At 36.3% G+C, this 17,761-nt stretch overlaps 1 protein-coding gene across 1 annotated transcript in view; it reads right to left on the bottom strand.

Moving 5' to 3' along the window:
- Window positions 1-9,437: 9,437 nt before the first annotated feature.
- Window positions 9,438-17,761, bottom strand: part of LOC115216407 (transformation/transcription domain-associated protein-like) — a 129,253-nt gene continuing 120,929 nt past the window's right edge. The window contains exons 86-90 of the mRNA XM_029785717.2: window positions 17,099-17,314; window positions 14,424-14,565; window positions 13,310-13,506; window positions 12,173-12,278; window positions 9,438-9,903 (exon numbers count right to left, since the gene is read on the bottom strand). Of these exons, the coding sequence (XP_029641577.1) occupies window positions 9,794-9,903; window positions 12,173-12,278; window positions 13,310-13,506; window positions 14,424-14,565; window positions 17,099-17,314 (771 nt within the window). The 3' untranslated portion in view covers window positions 9,438-9,793. The remainder of the gene's footprint in view (window positions 9,904-12,172; window positions 12,279-13,309; window positions 13,507-14,423; window positions 14,566-17,098; window positions 17,315-17,761) is intronic.

The following is a 17,761-nucleotide window of genomic DNA, read 5'->3' as shown; positions in this document are numbered from 1 at the left end:
CTGTATTTCCACATCTAACTCTGCATCATTTTAGATTTAATCTACTATAATTCTATCTTCTAAAATTTGTGGCCTGCTGCTTTGTCAGAAATCACTATTAACAATCATACAATAAGAATAAGGGGAAAATACTTTCTGGAAGCATCTTGCTAACTAAATATACACATGATATTTATTCTGACTATATTTTCCTGAAAAGAGCAAATAATATTGAAACATGTCCATTGCTTTTTAAAAACAAGATCCATTTCACCTGTCTTGTCTTTATTTTGATACCATTCAATTTTAAGATGGTTTTATCTCCTAACTGCATAGATAATCTCAGTTAATCAAAATTTTCTAGTTTAGTATATTACATATATAAGATCCTACCTAATGTATATTTAGTATGCAGAACACTATTTCATTTTTGTATTTGATTTGCAAGATTCTTGATGTAAATTTTGTGTTCTTTCTTTGTCATCCATGAATTAAAAAAAAAAAAATTATCGTATTTGGGTTGTGATGGGGTGTTGTTAATCTGTTCATAATCTCTGTTGAAGGAGTGAACAACTGGATTTGGCTTCTGTTTCAGTAACTTGTGTAAGTGTTGGAAAGTGCAGGTACCATGAATTAGCTAATGAGTTAATTGATAATAAAATGGAAGTGAACTACAGAATGATGGCTCCAGAGTACAAGGCAATAAATATAAAAATGAAAAAGAGACACAAAACAAGAAATTGTTAAAAATTAATACAGTTTATTGATGACCAAAAAAAAAAAAAACTGTTACAGATGATGGATATGTTGATGAAATCATGGGTTTGGTTGTTCTTTACTCACCATCATTTTACTTCTGTTATATTTTATTATATATATATATATTTTTAAAGATTTTAGAATTTGAGAGGTTGCTTAGCAACCACTTGTGTGATGGTAGCAGATCAATTCCATAGCTATATATATGTACCTCACATACGTTTATATAGCCCCACAGCAGCAGTTGATTGTGATAATTGATACATAAGAGGAAGGAGATGAACATTATGAGGGGGCCCTCTCACCCTTACCACCACCAGTGAGAGGAAAAGACGGGGGTACAGAAGGAGGGGGGGCGGAATAGTTAGTGATGATGGACAATAATTAAAAATGACTCCCACACCATCAAAGATCTTCATACCCTGAAGAATACAAGCATGACTTTATATATTTTCACAGAAGATTCTGATAGAGTTAATGAGTTAAGTACATGTGATAGGATGAAATAAGTTTGATGCAATGACACACAGACAGACCCAGATTGAAGAGATACAACCTTGGTCTACATATTCTCATTTGAAACCAGTTTAAAATGCATCTTTATACAAGCTTTACTGAGAGTATGACACTTACAAGACTAGTGCTATTTCTTTCAAATTTTGAAATCACTGAGAGCAGTACTCTGATGAATTTGAAGTTTGGAAGAAACACCATTAGTCTTGTGAGTGGCATTGTCAGAATACAAACATATCCTCTCTACATCTGTCATTGAGTATTTTAGCTTAAATTGTGGTTCTCGTAGTTTTTTTAATGAGCATTATACTTAAATAAACACACACACAAACTTAATATATATATATATATATATATATATATATTATATATATATATATATATATATATACTGAAAAAAAATCATATTTGTACACAAATATGTACAAGAGGCAGAGTACATTCAATTTCAATGAACCCTCCCACTCACACACACTGAATAATAACCAATACTAGTTCTATTAGTCTGCAAATCGATAGCACTGACCATAATTGCACAAAACCTTTAGATCTGGATATGTAAACCAGTTTAACTTACATACACACACATTTACACCTTCAAATGTAATACTGATGATAGCTGTAATCCATACCTACATTTCACATACAACTCACCTGACACAGATTACATTGAAAGTGAGACATCTCAGGTCAGGCGAATTGTGAGAAATCAAGGGTATAAACTAAGACCCCTAGTATTACATACATGAAAACTATACTTTTAGCACAATGAAGGCTTTACAAAATTGTTAGGTTAGCTGAAAATAGCAGCCAAATCTCCTCCAAATTACACGCACACACACACACACAAGGGTTACAATAATCATGGCTGCAATGCTTTTGATTTGATTTTGAACAAAAGTCCCTCTGATCAGAATTGACCTTGAGCTAAACAGCCAATTAGCTTCTACTGCATATGTTGTACTGGAGAAAGAGAGAGTGGTGTAGTAATGAATGATATGAGAGAAAGAAAGATATCTGGGAATGTAAGACGTGAACAACCTCAATCAACTGATTGAAAAATATTGTCCCACTAAAATTTCTCCACATATTTCCTTGGTAAAACAACATTTATCACCTTATTGTGCTTAACATACACAGACGTGTGTGATTGTGTGTTAAAGTTTGTTTTTATGTCAAGGTAATAATCCTTTCTACTGAAGGCACAAGGCCTGAAATTTGTGGGGAGGGAAATAGCTGATTACATCAACCCCAGTACGCAACTGGTACTTAATTTATAGACCCCGAAAAGATGAAAGGCAAAGTCAACCTCAGCGGAATTTGAACTCAGAACGTAAAGACAAACTACCACTAAGCATTTCGTCCAGCATGCTAACGATTCTGCCAGCTCACTGCCTCAATGTCAAGTTAATAATAATAATAAAAAAAAAAAATTAACAGTGAACTGAAAAATTACTCAGTAATTTTTAGTTGAGTACGTATTTATTATACATTTACAAAAGCAGGTGTGACAAATGACTTCAAAGTTTCAGGCAGTCTGATGACAGTGAACAGGCCAAAACTTTGAAGTTACTGTCGACCCTCTTCTAGTAAAAGTATAATATTTGTATGTGCATATAAAAGGGGTCTTTAAGTTGATTCATGTCACTAAGCTAGACAGTAGTGTGTGTGTGTGAGTTGCAATGAAGGTTTCTTAAGATTACAAATTCATACCTAGAGGTGTTGTACAATCATCCACACTTTAAGGTAAATTTACCTGAAAATAACTGACAAGTCCCAGCATGAGATGTTAGTATAACACCTTTAGGTATCAATTTGTACTCTGTGTCACTACCCCTCTCTCTCTCATTATATATATATATATATATTATATATATATATATATATATATATATATATATATATATATATATACACACACATATATACACATACACTCACATGTAGATAAATAGGATTATCAAGACTGAAATGTTCCTTCAAGGTTTCATCCCAACCAAACATTTACAAGTTCACCAGTTACAGATTGAGAAACCAATATAGTTTCCAATGAGGAATCAAAACAATTGCAACAATTAATAAATAAATATAAATAAATAAATAAAAGACATAAAAAAAAAGAAAAGACAAACCAACTGTTTTTTTTTCTTTCTGTCAAGCCATTTCTCTATGTCAGATGTGTCCCAGATTAGTCCCAGTCTAAGGACAAATTTATCCAAACCAACATTTTCCAAAATCTGTCAATCAACTTGATCCAGTCCAATTCTGTTCTCTAGGGCAACCAAAACTTAACCAGTTTGATCCAGTTCAAACTAGTTTGGATCTAGTTCTATTTATTCCCTTGTATCATCAAAAACCAGTAGTTTTGTTTGACAGTTCTAAAACATTATCAACAACATAAATTGTTTGACCAGTCCAAATCAAGCCCTAATTTGATTCTTTGTAGTTGTCTTATTGAAATCAAGCCACAGTTCAAGTCACCAATAAGACCACTGGAAGAAAAGAAAACACCCACACACTTTATATTCACACTATCACACTGCAGTCCCTAACAAGTTGTTCAGACTGACATAGCAGCCCCTAACACAAGTTTTTCTGACTGTGACATAGCACCCACTAACACAAGATGTCCAGACTTTGACTCAATACTCTCTAACATGTTCAGAATGCTACACTGCTGTCTCTAAAACAAGATGTTAAAACTGCTTCACTGCAGTCCACAGCACTATATGTTTAAACTATGATATTGCAGTTTAAAACACACTAACACAATATGTTCAGAATACCACATTACAGCCCTCAACACAGTATGTTCAGATCACAACCGTACAGGTCCCAAATGCAACACAGTTATAAAATTACTTGCAGCTGCTAACACATACACAGACAAAGACAGCGCAGCCCTGAACAAATGCTTAGATTGAGATACTGCAATTGTTAACACATTCTGAGACAGTCGTTTTGCAAACCCTAACAGATGTTCAAACTTTCAGACTGCATCTTCAATACAGTATTGCAAATTTGACTGTATGCAACATGGCTTAACACCAGGCTGAGGTGAGACATATAAAATACTACATCAACAGATTACTCCCACATTTCAATAACATAAGTCTGTTTCAATATAGGTGATTGGAACCATTTAATAACAGCAACAGCAGAAAAGTTAAATTTCTATGGTAGAACTAGCACAAACACACACACACACACACACACATATGCGCACACAAGAAGGCATATGGCTTAGTAGCCAGGGTATTCGGCTCATGATTGTAAGGCTGTGAGTTTGATATCCAGTGGTGCATTGTGTCCCTGAGCAAAACACTATTTCTTGCTGCTCAAATCCACTCAGCTGGAAAAAATGAGTTGAACTTGTATTTCAGAGGTCATATCAACCGGAACACTCATTGTCATAACCGACAAAGAGCCAAGATGTACGCATTTGTTTTCTGACAAAGACCACAGCACATACTTTGTTTTTCTTGCCTTTAGCATATGCATCTATTCGTTGCACTCTGCATATTCGTCAAAGAACATGCTTTACAAATGTACATTGTAAAGGAAGAAGAGCATAAGGGGGAGGTATCTCCCTGCATCAGTATATACCTCATCCCTGCCACTTCAGTTCACTAAGACAAGTATTGTTTATCTAGAGGGAGTGAATGTTCTCCAGGGCACTAATATTGTGCAGCTTCTTTTACAAGGCTGTCCACTGCACATCAAGACCAACAAGCTTGCACCACAAAGGGAGACAGGGATGAGTGTGAGGGCAAACCCCTGCATTGGCTATTACCCCCACTTCCACCATACTGTATTCAGTTAATGCATAGCTTGTTTCCCTGTAAGAGGTGAGGACAACAAACCATCAGGCTGCAGCACTAATACCCTGCAAACACTGCAGCCATCAACCAGACAGGGTGCACATGGAGAACATTTTTTACAAAGCAACAGTTATAGGTCATGTCACCTGAGAAGTTAAATCACAACCACCTCAACAGTTTTCTAAAATCAATCAGTCAAGCAGTACTGATCTCAAAATATTGACTGGAAAGGGGAGAACTACCCAGGGACACTATATGCATAAAAAAAAATCAAGTAAATAAGTGGATGTTAACATAATGTGGGGAGAACAGGGAAGAAAAACAACCATTGAAATAATTCTGATCAAGAAAGGTCAGGGAGATAACTTTGAAATTTAAATTAATTACAAATTATGTAAGTGTGATATGTGATATTAACAACTTCCCTAATTCATTTTATCAATAGAGGAATTACCCTGATGATACCCTCATCATAAAATTAGCATCTTTACTTATTTCACAACACTTTCAACCTAGAACTCTCTCAGATGGTTTCATTTAGCCATCATGTTAACAATTTTCACCATGCCATCATTGTAATTGGTGTAGTTGGCTTTAGACCAAGAACATTCAACTTGCCATCATTTCAGATTGAGGAATGTGTGTGTGTGTGTGTGTGTGTGTGTATGTGTATAGGCCAGTATACCTGTTGTGCCCAGAACCAGCTGAAGGGACTTCGTCTTACCATCACTTCGATGAGATTGTATCTCAACCAGCACCATCCTGTGTCCCACACCATTGCACACAACTGACATCTCAACCAGCTTCCTCCAGTCCTCCATTTGAGAAATAGGAACAAGAAAAGAATATTCACTACCTCCATTCAACAATAACCACTTCTACCAGATTGTATACAGTCTTTTCCAAAGCACCATCTATTCTTTGGTTATATTTCAATGAATTGCCATTACCAACCTGGCTATCTGCCATGAATATCAGGGAGCAATCACTTCAAAGGTAACAAAAGGGAACTGGTGTATTACAGTCCAGACAACTACATACTCCCATTGTCATCATGATAATCTATAACCATCATCATCAACATCATCATCCTAACCATAAGATGAACCTTGAACATAGCTCTACTCAGTCAGAGTTTTGACTTGGCACTACACAACACTAACAACAACAATAATAACATACATTATTATAACCATCCTTATCTCTGCAACAAGTCTTGTATATGTGAACTATACTGTTGCATGCACATACTTGTATATACACACAAGCACACACATTCAAGACTGCAACCATGCTTCTCTCAGCAAGTATTATTTCCAGTGACAATTCCACTGTAGCTAAACCAAACGGTAGATCACAGGATACAGAGATTAATTGTAGAAGGAAATTCAAGATTAGAGATCTAAGCACAGATTTTGAGAAGATGGTTAACAGGGTTTCAAAAATAAGACTGATTGAGGATGTAGCTGGGAAAGAAAGAAAATATAGAGAAAGAGAAATATGCAGAAGTATTTAGTAAGGAAGGACTTGATGTTGAAGATATTTTGTTGAATTAGAAGACAGTTTCCATAGTGGATTATGAAGGTTGTTTAAAGAAAAAAATGATGGAAAGTAGATGGTAGAAGCTGAGGATTAACTGGAAGAAATTTAACAAAATTCAGAAAAAAATTTAATTCTGGAAAGGAAATTTTCTAAAATTGTAAACTGCCTACTGTAGAAGGTTCAGCACTGTCTAAATCAAATAAATATTTGCATACACATGAGTAGCGGCACTCTGTCGGTTATGATGGTGAGGGTTCTAGTTGATCTGATCAATGGATCAGCTTGCTCGTAAAATTAGCATGCAAGTGGCTGAGCACTCCACAGACATACGTACCCTTAATGTGGTTCACTGAGAACAAAATGTGACAAGGCTGGCCCTTTTAATATACAGGTAAAACTCATTTTTGCCAGCTGAGTGGACTGGAGCAATGTGAAATAAAGTGTCTTGCTCAAGGACACAACACGTCGCAGGGAATTGAACTTATGACCTTATGCCCTAACCACTAAGTCACGTGCCTTCACATATGTATACATATAATGCATAATAATTCAGATATAAATACAAACATACATACACACGATCTAACTCATGTCAGAGACATTGCTGTAATTCAGAATTTCAACAGTCACATCTTTTCAAGGGAAAAGCAGTCAGTGGTTTAGTTGCAGAGGAACTTGTGTGTGTGAGCATGAAAAGATTTTAATCAATTGAAGAACAACAGCAAAAACCGTCAGAGACATGGTTCATTGGATTTCTTTCTCAGCAACAGTGTTTAAATAAAGAGAGCTTACAGCAGGAAATACATTTATTTCAAGATGTTTAAAATAGTCCTTCACAACTCATTTGTCAATCTCACACATAGTTTCTCTTTCTCGTTCATTTACTCATCCTTTCATCCCTCACTCTCCTAAAAATACAGCAGACATCATGTGGTCAAAACTTCACTAGATTCACACTCACACACAATTTGCTCAGACCTTAAGATAAAAGAGCACTTTGATATGTGTATTATTGGGTCACAATTGACGGTTTCACTCAATGTCACAAATGTTGTGAGTGACAAAAAAAAAAAAAAAAGACATCTAATAGAGTCAACCTGAAGAAACACTTCAATCTTTCTCCCAGTTATTGATTGTGGCTAAAAATCACTGGAAAACAGGAATTGAACCTACAGTGCAGACTCAGCTTAGTAGAAAAAAATTATCATTTTTCCAGTACACGATATGCAGAAGATGATCCAACTGACCATGTCACAGAGGGATAGTGAAATAAATAAGTAGAAAATAATAATAATAATACTCCAAAAGTATTATAAATATCAGAAATAAGTTAAAATTTTGGACCAAAGTCCATCTGCTGACCAGTCAATTAGTATCAGCAATGGTCTTAGTGGGCACAAAATGAAAATAATGTTTGGTTGTTTCCATCAGTCAAACTACCTGCAACATACCATGTCCTGAATATACACGTGTGTGTGTGAAGTGTATGTACATGTACATGCGCACATAATTTTCATTTATTCCACACATTTGAACATCCAAGCTCACTTAAACTCCATTGTTTTCTTTTCATTTTATCACATTTAGAAGATAAGAGACAGATATCTGCAAGTTGCAAAATTCATTGTATATGTCTGTATAAACACACACACGTGTGTACTTACTGCACATAATGCTTGTGTATAATCAGTGTCGCACTTTCTATATACACACACACACACACACACACATAAACAAAGTATTTGTGCAAAAATAGAGATGCTCATGACTGCTTTCATATATTACTATAATCTAGAATACTGTCAGATTGTAAAATAGAATAAGAAAAGGGACTGGATTGTGTTCAGAAAAAAAAAACAAACCTGAAAATCAATTTGAGGAATCTGAGAACAATGTGAGATATGATGATGATGATGATGATGATAATGTCAAAGACACTGTTGTTGGAGCCATGAGAAGAGCATAAAGAAGTGAGATTAAAAGCCACCTTCTTGCACACATGTATTCACGAATGAGAATTCAAGCAAATATTTACGAAAAAAAAAATACTAATGGAATAAATTAAAAAGTGTCAAACTATCTTCTGGAATGAACAGTATCTACTCAAATATTAGATGATGGACCATCTAACTTTATTTGTTCACTCTCAAACACAACCTCTACTGTTGATACTTCAACCATAAATTTCTTACATACCCTTCCATCCCGCAGCCTCTTCCCATGGCAAATAGTTCCTCCACCCATCCTTACCCTCTCCTTATTCATTGACATTCCAACTTTTGGTGCATTACCAAATGTTTGGCATTAGTACATATCTTAGAAAAGTTTCAAATATTTATATATATATATACATACACATACACACAGAGAAATATATAGACACACAAATATAAATACACTCATACATATATGCATACATACACTCACATATCTATATATAGATACTTGTCTATGTACATATATATGTATATATGAATATATCTGTGTGCATACACACACACATTATTATCATTTTATGTATATATATATATATATATACATATATGTATATATGACACATTATATTCAGGGTAGTCTTTCTCACGATGGCAAAAGCAGTGGTGAATGTTTAATGTGTGCATTTATGTAGGTGTGTATGTGTATATATATATATATATATATATATATATATATATATATACATACATACATATATATATATATGTGTGTGTGTGTGTGTGTACACACACACACACACATATAAATACACATATACATACATGCACTCACATATATCTAGATACTTATCTATGTACATATATATATGTATATATGAATATATCTGTGAATGTGTATCTGTGTGTGTGTGAGTATACACACACATATTATTATATATGACACCTTATATTCAGAGTAGTCTTTCTCACGATGGCAAAAGCAGTGATGAATGTTTAATGTGTGTACATGCATATGCATGCATATATATATATATATATATATAATATATATATATATACACACACACACACGCACAAACACAGAATATTCTTTAATGAATAGTTAAAAGAAATTACGGAAGATGGCAATGATGTGGTCAGTGGTGGTAACAATGGCAGTGGTGATGGTGGTGGATGAGAGAGTTGATAATATAAGCGAGGGGGAAAAACTTTGATAATATAATGGTTTTGAATTGGGATTGCTCACAACCAGGGGTGCCAGGCTGGGTCCATACGACACAAGTTGTCATGGCTATTGGCAGCAGCTACCAATGTACTCACTTTACTTTCAGCACCTTCAAATGTGGCCAGATCTGGAAAAAAAGAACAGAGAACAAATAGAGAGTAAGGGAATAGAAATGGTTTTGGGAATTCCTTATAAAATATATTAAACAGTGTACATACACGGCAGATATATCATCATTATCACTGTTATCGTCGCTTAACGTCTGCTTTCCATGCTGGCATGGGTTGGATGGTTTGACTGAGGTCTAGCAAGCCAGAAGGCTGCACCAGGCTCCAATCCAATCTGGATTGTTTCTACAGCTGGATGCCCTTCCTAATGCCAAACACTCCAGAGTGTAGTGGGGGCTTTTTACATGCCACCGGCACAAGGGCCAGTCAGGTGGTACTGGCATCGGCCATGCTTGAATGGTGCTTTTTACATGCCACTGGCACAGGAGCCAAAATATTTATAAAGTCTCACTGAGAGAATAGAGACTTTCAGCAGTGAGCGAGAGAGAGAGATAGTTAGCTACTCAGTCTCTCTCACACACACACAGTGAATCAGAGATAAAGTCATAGCTTATATTTAGTTGTACTATAGGTGCTAGGAAGGGCATCCAGCTGCAGAAACCATGCCAAAGCAGACAGAAGAGCTCAGTAAAGTCCTCTGACTAGTCAGCTTCTGTCAAACTGTCTGATCCATGCAGCATGGAAAGCAGATGTATGACAATGATTATGAAGAGAATATAAGGTCGGTTAATTTGGAATGTGAACAGAAAATTATAAACAAGGAGGGAAAAGAGGTGAGAGAGAGAGAGAGATTGAATGAGTGAGAAATGAGAAAGAGATGGAGGAGAGTGTGAGGAGAAAATTAAAAGAAAGAAAAGTGGAGAAAAAGAAGAGGCTAAAGAGAAAGAAAGAGCGAGAGAGCAAGAAGACAAAAAAAAGATAAGGACAGAGATTAAGAAAATATCGAAGAGAAACAACAAGCAACTGTCCTTACATGAATATTTGTTACATTAGCAAAAACTGATGCTGTCCAATTTAACTGATTATACCACACATAAACCATAACTTCTTTTCTGGGAACTTTTATACGATTGTTTGTTATGATTTGTTACTTTTATGGGGCTACATGTTTAAACGCCCTTTTTTATGTTTAGCATAGTTAAATGTATATAAGTTGTATTCAGAAGGCTATTTAATTAAATAAAATATTGTGTTTAAGATTACTTCATTAGTTATACTTATTTATTTATATTTTTAACAAACAAAACTATAAAAAGAAATTATCGATATTATAATCAATGTCTTAAATTTAGAAGAGTTCTATATAGGATGTCTATAAGGTGTTCAATTGTTTGTTAAAACAGATATTTGGTAAATACAATTTTTACATGCAATATTCCTTATGTAAGATTTAAAAGGACAAGTTCCAAAATATTTATACATTTAAAATATCTTTTATTTCTTGTTAATAAAGAAATTATTTCATAATTTACATATTACAGTAAAGGCAAGGCAGGTAGACAGGTAATAAAGAAACCTGTATCATTTGGCATTTAAATATGTCTAGTATTAAATCTACGAGAGTGTAAATAATTTAATTTACACTAGCTAGTTTTTTAACCTTAACTAATTGAAAGGAAGGATTTTAGTATGACATAAGGCCATTTGTTAAACGCCTAAGCGACATTACAAAATATCAAAATAAATATTTCTCGCCTATAGCATAAAGGATGAAAATGAGTGATTTCAAGATGTTACATCATTTTACATAGATATCTAACACAAATCACAAAGTACCTCTTTAGGACAGTGGGCTAGCAAAATAATTAGTGCATTCGATGAGCTCCTTGTGGTATTTGTTACAGCTCTGCTTTCCCAATTCAAATCCTGTTGAAATCAACTTTACTTATCATCATTTTCGGGATCATTAAGTAAAGTATTAGCCTGGGTGGTGGACAGGCAAAATGGTTAGAATATTAGATAAGTACACATTTTAGCTTTTTGCATTCTGAGTTCAAATCCCACCATGGTCTACGTAGGTGGTAGACTTAATTAGTAGCCCTGTTTAACATCACCTGGTCTTTAAATGCCTTTAGTAGGGTAAACAGCTACAAGCATTTTAGCCAAGTCTTCAGGTGAAAGATAACTTGCTCCCATTCTCCCTCCCACCAGCCTCAGAAGCTCTGTAAAGGGCTGTAGATACTGTCTCTTCTTCTCGACTAAGTATAAATAGTTAAAATAAACTCACTAGTAACTGGTAAGATGGAGAGGTTACCAGGCCAAAAGATTATAGGCAAGTGACCAGATTGAATGTAACAAAGTAAAAAGTGATTGAATAAACAGACTTACTGTTGAGACGAGTTGTAATGGCCGACACTGCCTTATTAACCAAGCTGATTAAAAGTTCTCCCTCCATTGCAGGTGGCTGGGTACATGGGTTAGTTTCCTCTTGTTTCTGAAAACAACATACAAATCATATTCAAGTCAGTCCAACAAACAATTAAATGAGATAAGTAACTAGCTAGGGAGTTGTGGACGGTGCCACTGCTACCGTCCTCCTCCTCATCATCTAATATCTGTTTTCCACAATGGTATGGGCTGGATGGTTCAACAGGAGTTGAACCTATTTTAACAAGGTTTCTTCAGCAGGTTGCTCTTCCTAATGCCAACTACTTAACAGAGAGGACTGAATGTTTTTTTTTTTTTTCATAGCATCAATACCAGTGAGATCAGCAAATAGTTCACAAGACAAGATCTCTTGATGGAGTTGAGGGTGCAAAATTGGTGCTCGGTGTTGGGTGGCTGAAATATAACAGAAAGACAGGAGCAGATGTTTTGCTGTAGAGGAGATACATGGCTACTCCAGCAAGGAAGTGAGGGGAAATGATGATTGACTTGCAGTATCAGGGTGTAACCACAAGATCCAAGAACCTGGAATAATATAGAGCAATGATACATCATCCCTATTTCTGTATATTTTATACACTGTATATAACAGTAGTATTTAACCCTTTAGCATTCAGATTACTCTATCAAATATAATGTTTATTTATTCACATTGTTTTGAACTAACCATACATTATCTCATGACTCTGAGATTTTGATGATGATGATGAAGGAGGAGGAGGAGAAGTTGTTGTTGTTGTTTGTGCGTGCGCGTGCAGTGTTCAGGCATACTACAGCTCAGAATGACATTATCGGTTATTCTACAATGTTCTATGATTCTAGCCAGATCTGCCCAGTTTGAACATAAAACAAGTTGAATATTTGGGCCAGACATGGCTGGTTGAAATGCGAAAGGGTTACACAGGACATGTCTTTTATAAAATAATATTCACAATAAATATCTCAATATAATTGTCTGGACTACCAACCTCATCTTTAGAAAGTCCATTAGTTTGTTTTATGTCCACTTTTCTATGCAAGCATGGGTTGGACAAAGACATATTTGAAGCAGTATTTTATGCTGGATAACTGAATGCTTACCTTCTTGTGCCATGTAATGTATTCATCTCGGAGAATTGCTCGCAGGAAACTGGGAACCTTGTATTGAGGATGGACAAAGCAGCGTGCTGCTGAGACCATTGAAGCAGTTAAGGGACCTGTCACTCCGGTCGATGTAAGAAATTCAGCAATATTTGGGGTCAGTCGGAAGGGGACAGGACGGTTGGCATCAAGTTCTCCTGAAACCAACAAAACAACACAACCATTCAGTAGAATAAACAAAAAGGAAAATAATTTAATAAAACTTATCATAGACACAGGCAGAGTAGAGCGGTTAAGAAATTTACTTTGTAGCCATGTATTTCCATCCAACTACATGGCACCAAGCTGTGTTGTCTTCATTTTCTATTGCAACTTCAAGCTGATTAATGCTTTGTAAGTGGTATTTAGTAAGCAGAAACTGTATGGACGCTAACACACAAACTTATATAAAGCTCTTGTAGTGGATATGGAGAGATGTGTGTCCCCCTTTTCTTGACATTGGATAATTGTAAATGGATGTCATTCATTTCCAATATTTAGCACAAGTATATATCTGGCCTTGAGACAATATTACTTTGCTTGGAAACAGGTAAGAGTTGGCAAAAGGAAGGGCATCCAGCTATAGAAAATCTGTCTCACTAAACCCCATCCGCCCCATGCAAATATAGAAAAATGGATGTTAAAATGATGATATATATCATCATTTTCATCATTATTATTTAACATCTGTTTTCCATGCTGGCATGGGTTGGACAGCTTGACAGGAGCTGGTAAGGCCAGGGGCCATATCAGGTTCCAGTCTGCTTTGGCTTAGTTTGTACAGCTGGATGTCCTTCCTTAAAACCAACCACATTACATAGTGTACTGGGTACATTTTATGTGGCAGCAGCACCAGTGCTTTTTACATGGTACCATCACCAGTGCTTGTGTCCCTTAATGTTAAAAAAAAAAAATCACCCAACCACTTGGCAAATAGAAATTAGGAGTGGTAGGGAGGTTCATATCTTCAACTAAAACCTTTAGCAGTAATCCAGTGACTGAAATAAGTGAAAATTTAATGAAAATTTGAAATATAAACATCCAAAGACCTTCGACTAAAGAAAAGAATCCTTACCAGATTGATCGTCAAGATCAAACTTGAAATAAGCAATATTAAGGAAACCACAGTCCTGATGAAGATACATCATGTCTGGATTCATGCGAGTGAGGTGAAGTATGAACTCTGCAAAAGCCATCAGTGCCAGCTGGATAGTTATCTGGGCAAGAAGAGAAGGAAAAGAAAGATTAGAACAATGTCACTGGAGCAGAAATAGTGCCAGAACAGAAATGGTTACCAATTAGTAAGAATTCAACTCCTAAACTAAACAAATACCTGCAATTATTTAACCCTTTTATTACCAACCCAGCTAAAACCACATCTGGCTCTGTAGTACAAATATCTTGTTTTCATAAGTTTTGAATTAAAATCTTCCACCAAACCTTAGTCACAATTTATGTTCCTAACACCAGCTTAATGATGACTAAGTTATTTTACTAAATTCTTTGTTATATTTAAAGTAACTGAAAGAAACACAGAGCATCTCAAAATAAATACAGTAACGAAAGGGTTAAAGGTTAATATTATTTATAAAACTTTGCATGCTCAAAATGGTGGTAGTGTTGTAACCTGCACTTTGCTTTTTCCTTGCTGCTTGAGTTTTTACTTAGAGAAGGATTTAAACAATATACTCCTTTTCACCTACTCATCATCATCATCATCATCATCATCGTTTAGCGTCCGTTTTCCATGCTAGCATGGGTTGGACGGTTCTACTGGGGTCTGTGAAGCCAGAAGGCTTCATCAGGCCCAGTCAAATCTGGCAGTGTTTCTACGGCTGGATGCCCTTCCTAACGCCAACCACTCCGTGAGTGTAGTGGGTGCTTTTTACGTGCCACCCGCACTGGTGCCAGACAGAGCTGGCAAACGGCCACGAACGGATGGTGCTTTTTATGTGCCACCGGCACGAGGGCCAGGCGAGGCTGGCAACGGACACGAAACGGGGCGGTGCTGGCAACGGTCGCGAAACGGAAAGTTCTCTTACATGCCACCGGCACTGGTAACACATCTGCAATTTCCATTGATCGATTTCCATTGATCGATTTCGATTCTGATCGTCACTTGCCTCAACGGGTCTTCACAAGCAGAGTTTTGACATGCCACCGGCACTGGTAGCACATCCGCAATACATATTAAAACAAAGCACATCATAATACATATTAAAACAAAGCTATTGAGAATCTCTACATGGTCAGTTAATTTGAAAAACAATAGCACCTAAACCTTCAAATTAAATGCTTCTGCCTTGAAAAGGACAGACACATCAGTTGATGACTTGCTTTGGGCCCTTAAGACTTAATGGTGTTGTAAGAGCACCTTTGTGATATACAGTATGTTTGAACATTTTTAAATCTGGTAAACCTATTCCTCTGCAGGTTTTAACTACACAGAAAGAAAAAGACAGAAGCAAGAATTAACTTCAGCACAAGGCTGGTATTTTATTTGCAAATCCTGAAAGACTGACAGACAAACTCGATCTTAACAGTGTTTCCGTTCAGACGGTAGAGAGCCAAAACAAATGCCACACAGCAGGCACACCAACATTCTGACAACTAAGCTAATTCCTTATTTTGGCTGGTGTGACTCTGGATACAAAACATGTGAAGAAAAGACAAGACAATTCTGGCTGAAGTAACTTGGATCACAGGTCTGCTCATTCAGGCTGCCCTGGGACAAAGCAACAATGATTATACCAAGGAAGAAAGAAAATAACAGCAAATGCCTTGGTCAATTTCTGCATCATTATTGGAGGTATCAGATCACAGAAGCTGGGATCATACACATGAACCATAACAGAAGGGTCAGTTAGATAAGTTCACATAAAAACAGTCAATATTTTGATATCATTTCCTTACAAACAAAAACGTTTTAATGTAGAAATCTAACTCATTTCATTCACATTTTGATTTCAGTTTCATTGATCTTGTTGTTTAGCTCCAGATCAAGATTAGACTTGATTAAACAGATCCATCAATGATTAACAAAATTCCAGTTGTTATGTCCATCCTGCATTTTTTCTGTCATCAAAACAATAGACTACATAATGCAGTGTGTCCTTCCATTATCTAAAACTGTGAGGCGGATGTTGAGGGAGATTTAGTTGTTATTTCTAGCAGTTTGAGTGATTCCAAAAAGGATTTATTGTTCATTCATTTATCATATTTAAAGCTCTTACAATAAACAATGGCTTTCCTGCACTACCATGGCCATGGCCACAATGGTTACAACAAACTAAAGACATGAAGAACTTATATTTTAACAACCCCATACATAAATATGACCTTATTATCATAAAAAAGTTATTAAGAAAGTTAGTGACATTTTTGGGCACAGACACAGCTGTGTGGTTAAGGAGCTTATTTTGTGACCATGTAGTTTTGAGTTCCGTCCCACTGCATGGCATCTTGGGCAAGTGTCATCTGAAGGCCAACCAAAGTCTTGCAAGCAAACTTGGTACATAGAAACTGCTCATTGTGTGTGTATTCAAGTTTGTCCTCCACACCATTTGACAACTGATTTAGTTTGTTTACATTCCCGTAACTTAGCAAATTGGCAAAATGAACTGATAGAATAACAATCCGATTTGTAAAAAAAACATAAGTACTAGGGTCAATTTCTTTGACTGAAACCTGGTGCACCAGCATGGCCATAGTCCAATGACTGAAACAAGTAAAAGATAAAAAGCTACTCACAGTTTTTCGGAATGTCCAATAGTCTGTGGCATCAGGAAACGTGTGCAGAACCCATTCTTTCAACAGTCCCCGTGGTACCATATTGGTCTGTACGTCCTTTAATATATCTCTGAGAACCTGGTGGCTAGCCTGGGAGCCGCGGGCTTGCACAGTAGCCAGGCGTTCATAGTAGCGGGCAATAGGGGCGTCATGCTCAATTCCTCGTTTCAGACAGCGCTACAATAGGAAAGAGGTTATTGTCGAGTCTTCAGTATGTGTTTGTGTGTGTGTGTGTGTGTGTGTGTCAGAGAGAGAGAGAGAAAGATAGACAGACAGGCAGAGAGATTGCAGTGAATTGTATAGAAAAGAGGAGAGAGATAATGAAAACAAGAAAGAAAGAAATTGAGCGAAAGAAGAAAAGATACAAATGTGTTTGTGCTTGTATGTATAGGCTTAGACATGATAGTATAATTAAGACGTTTGCTTCCCAACCATGCAATTTCAAGTTCAGTTACACAGGATGGCAACGCGAGCAAGTGTCTTCTTCAACAGGTCAGAGCCAACTGAAGCCTTGCGAGTGGATTTGGCACACAGAAATGGAAAGAAGACTGTCGTGTATGTGTGTGTGTGTGGGGGGGGCATGCTTGCATCTCCTTGCCTTGACATCACTTGACAGATATAAAT

Source organism: Octopus sinensis, linkage group LG10 (assembly GCF_006345805.1).
Source record: "Octopus sinensis linkage group LG10, ASM634580v1, whole genome shotgun sequence".
NCBI classification, from domain to species: Eukaryota; Metazoa; Mollusca; class Cephalopoda; order Octopoda; family Octopodidae; genus Octopus; species Octopus sinensis.
Note: the sequence above shows the minus strand (reverse complement) of the source record. Positions and strands in the feature narration are given on the sequence as shown.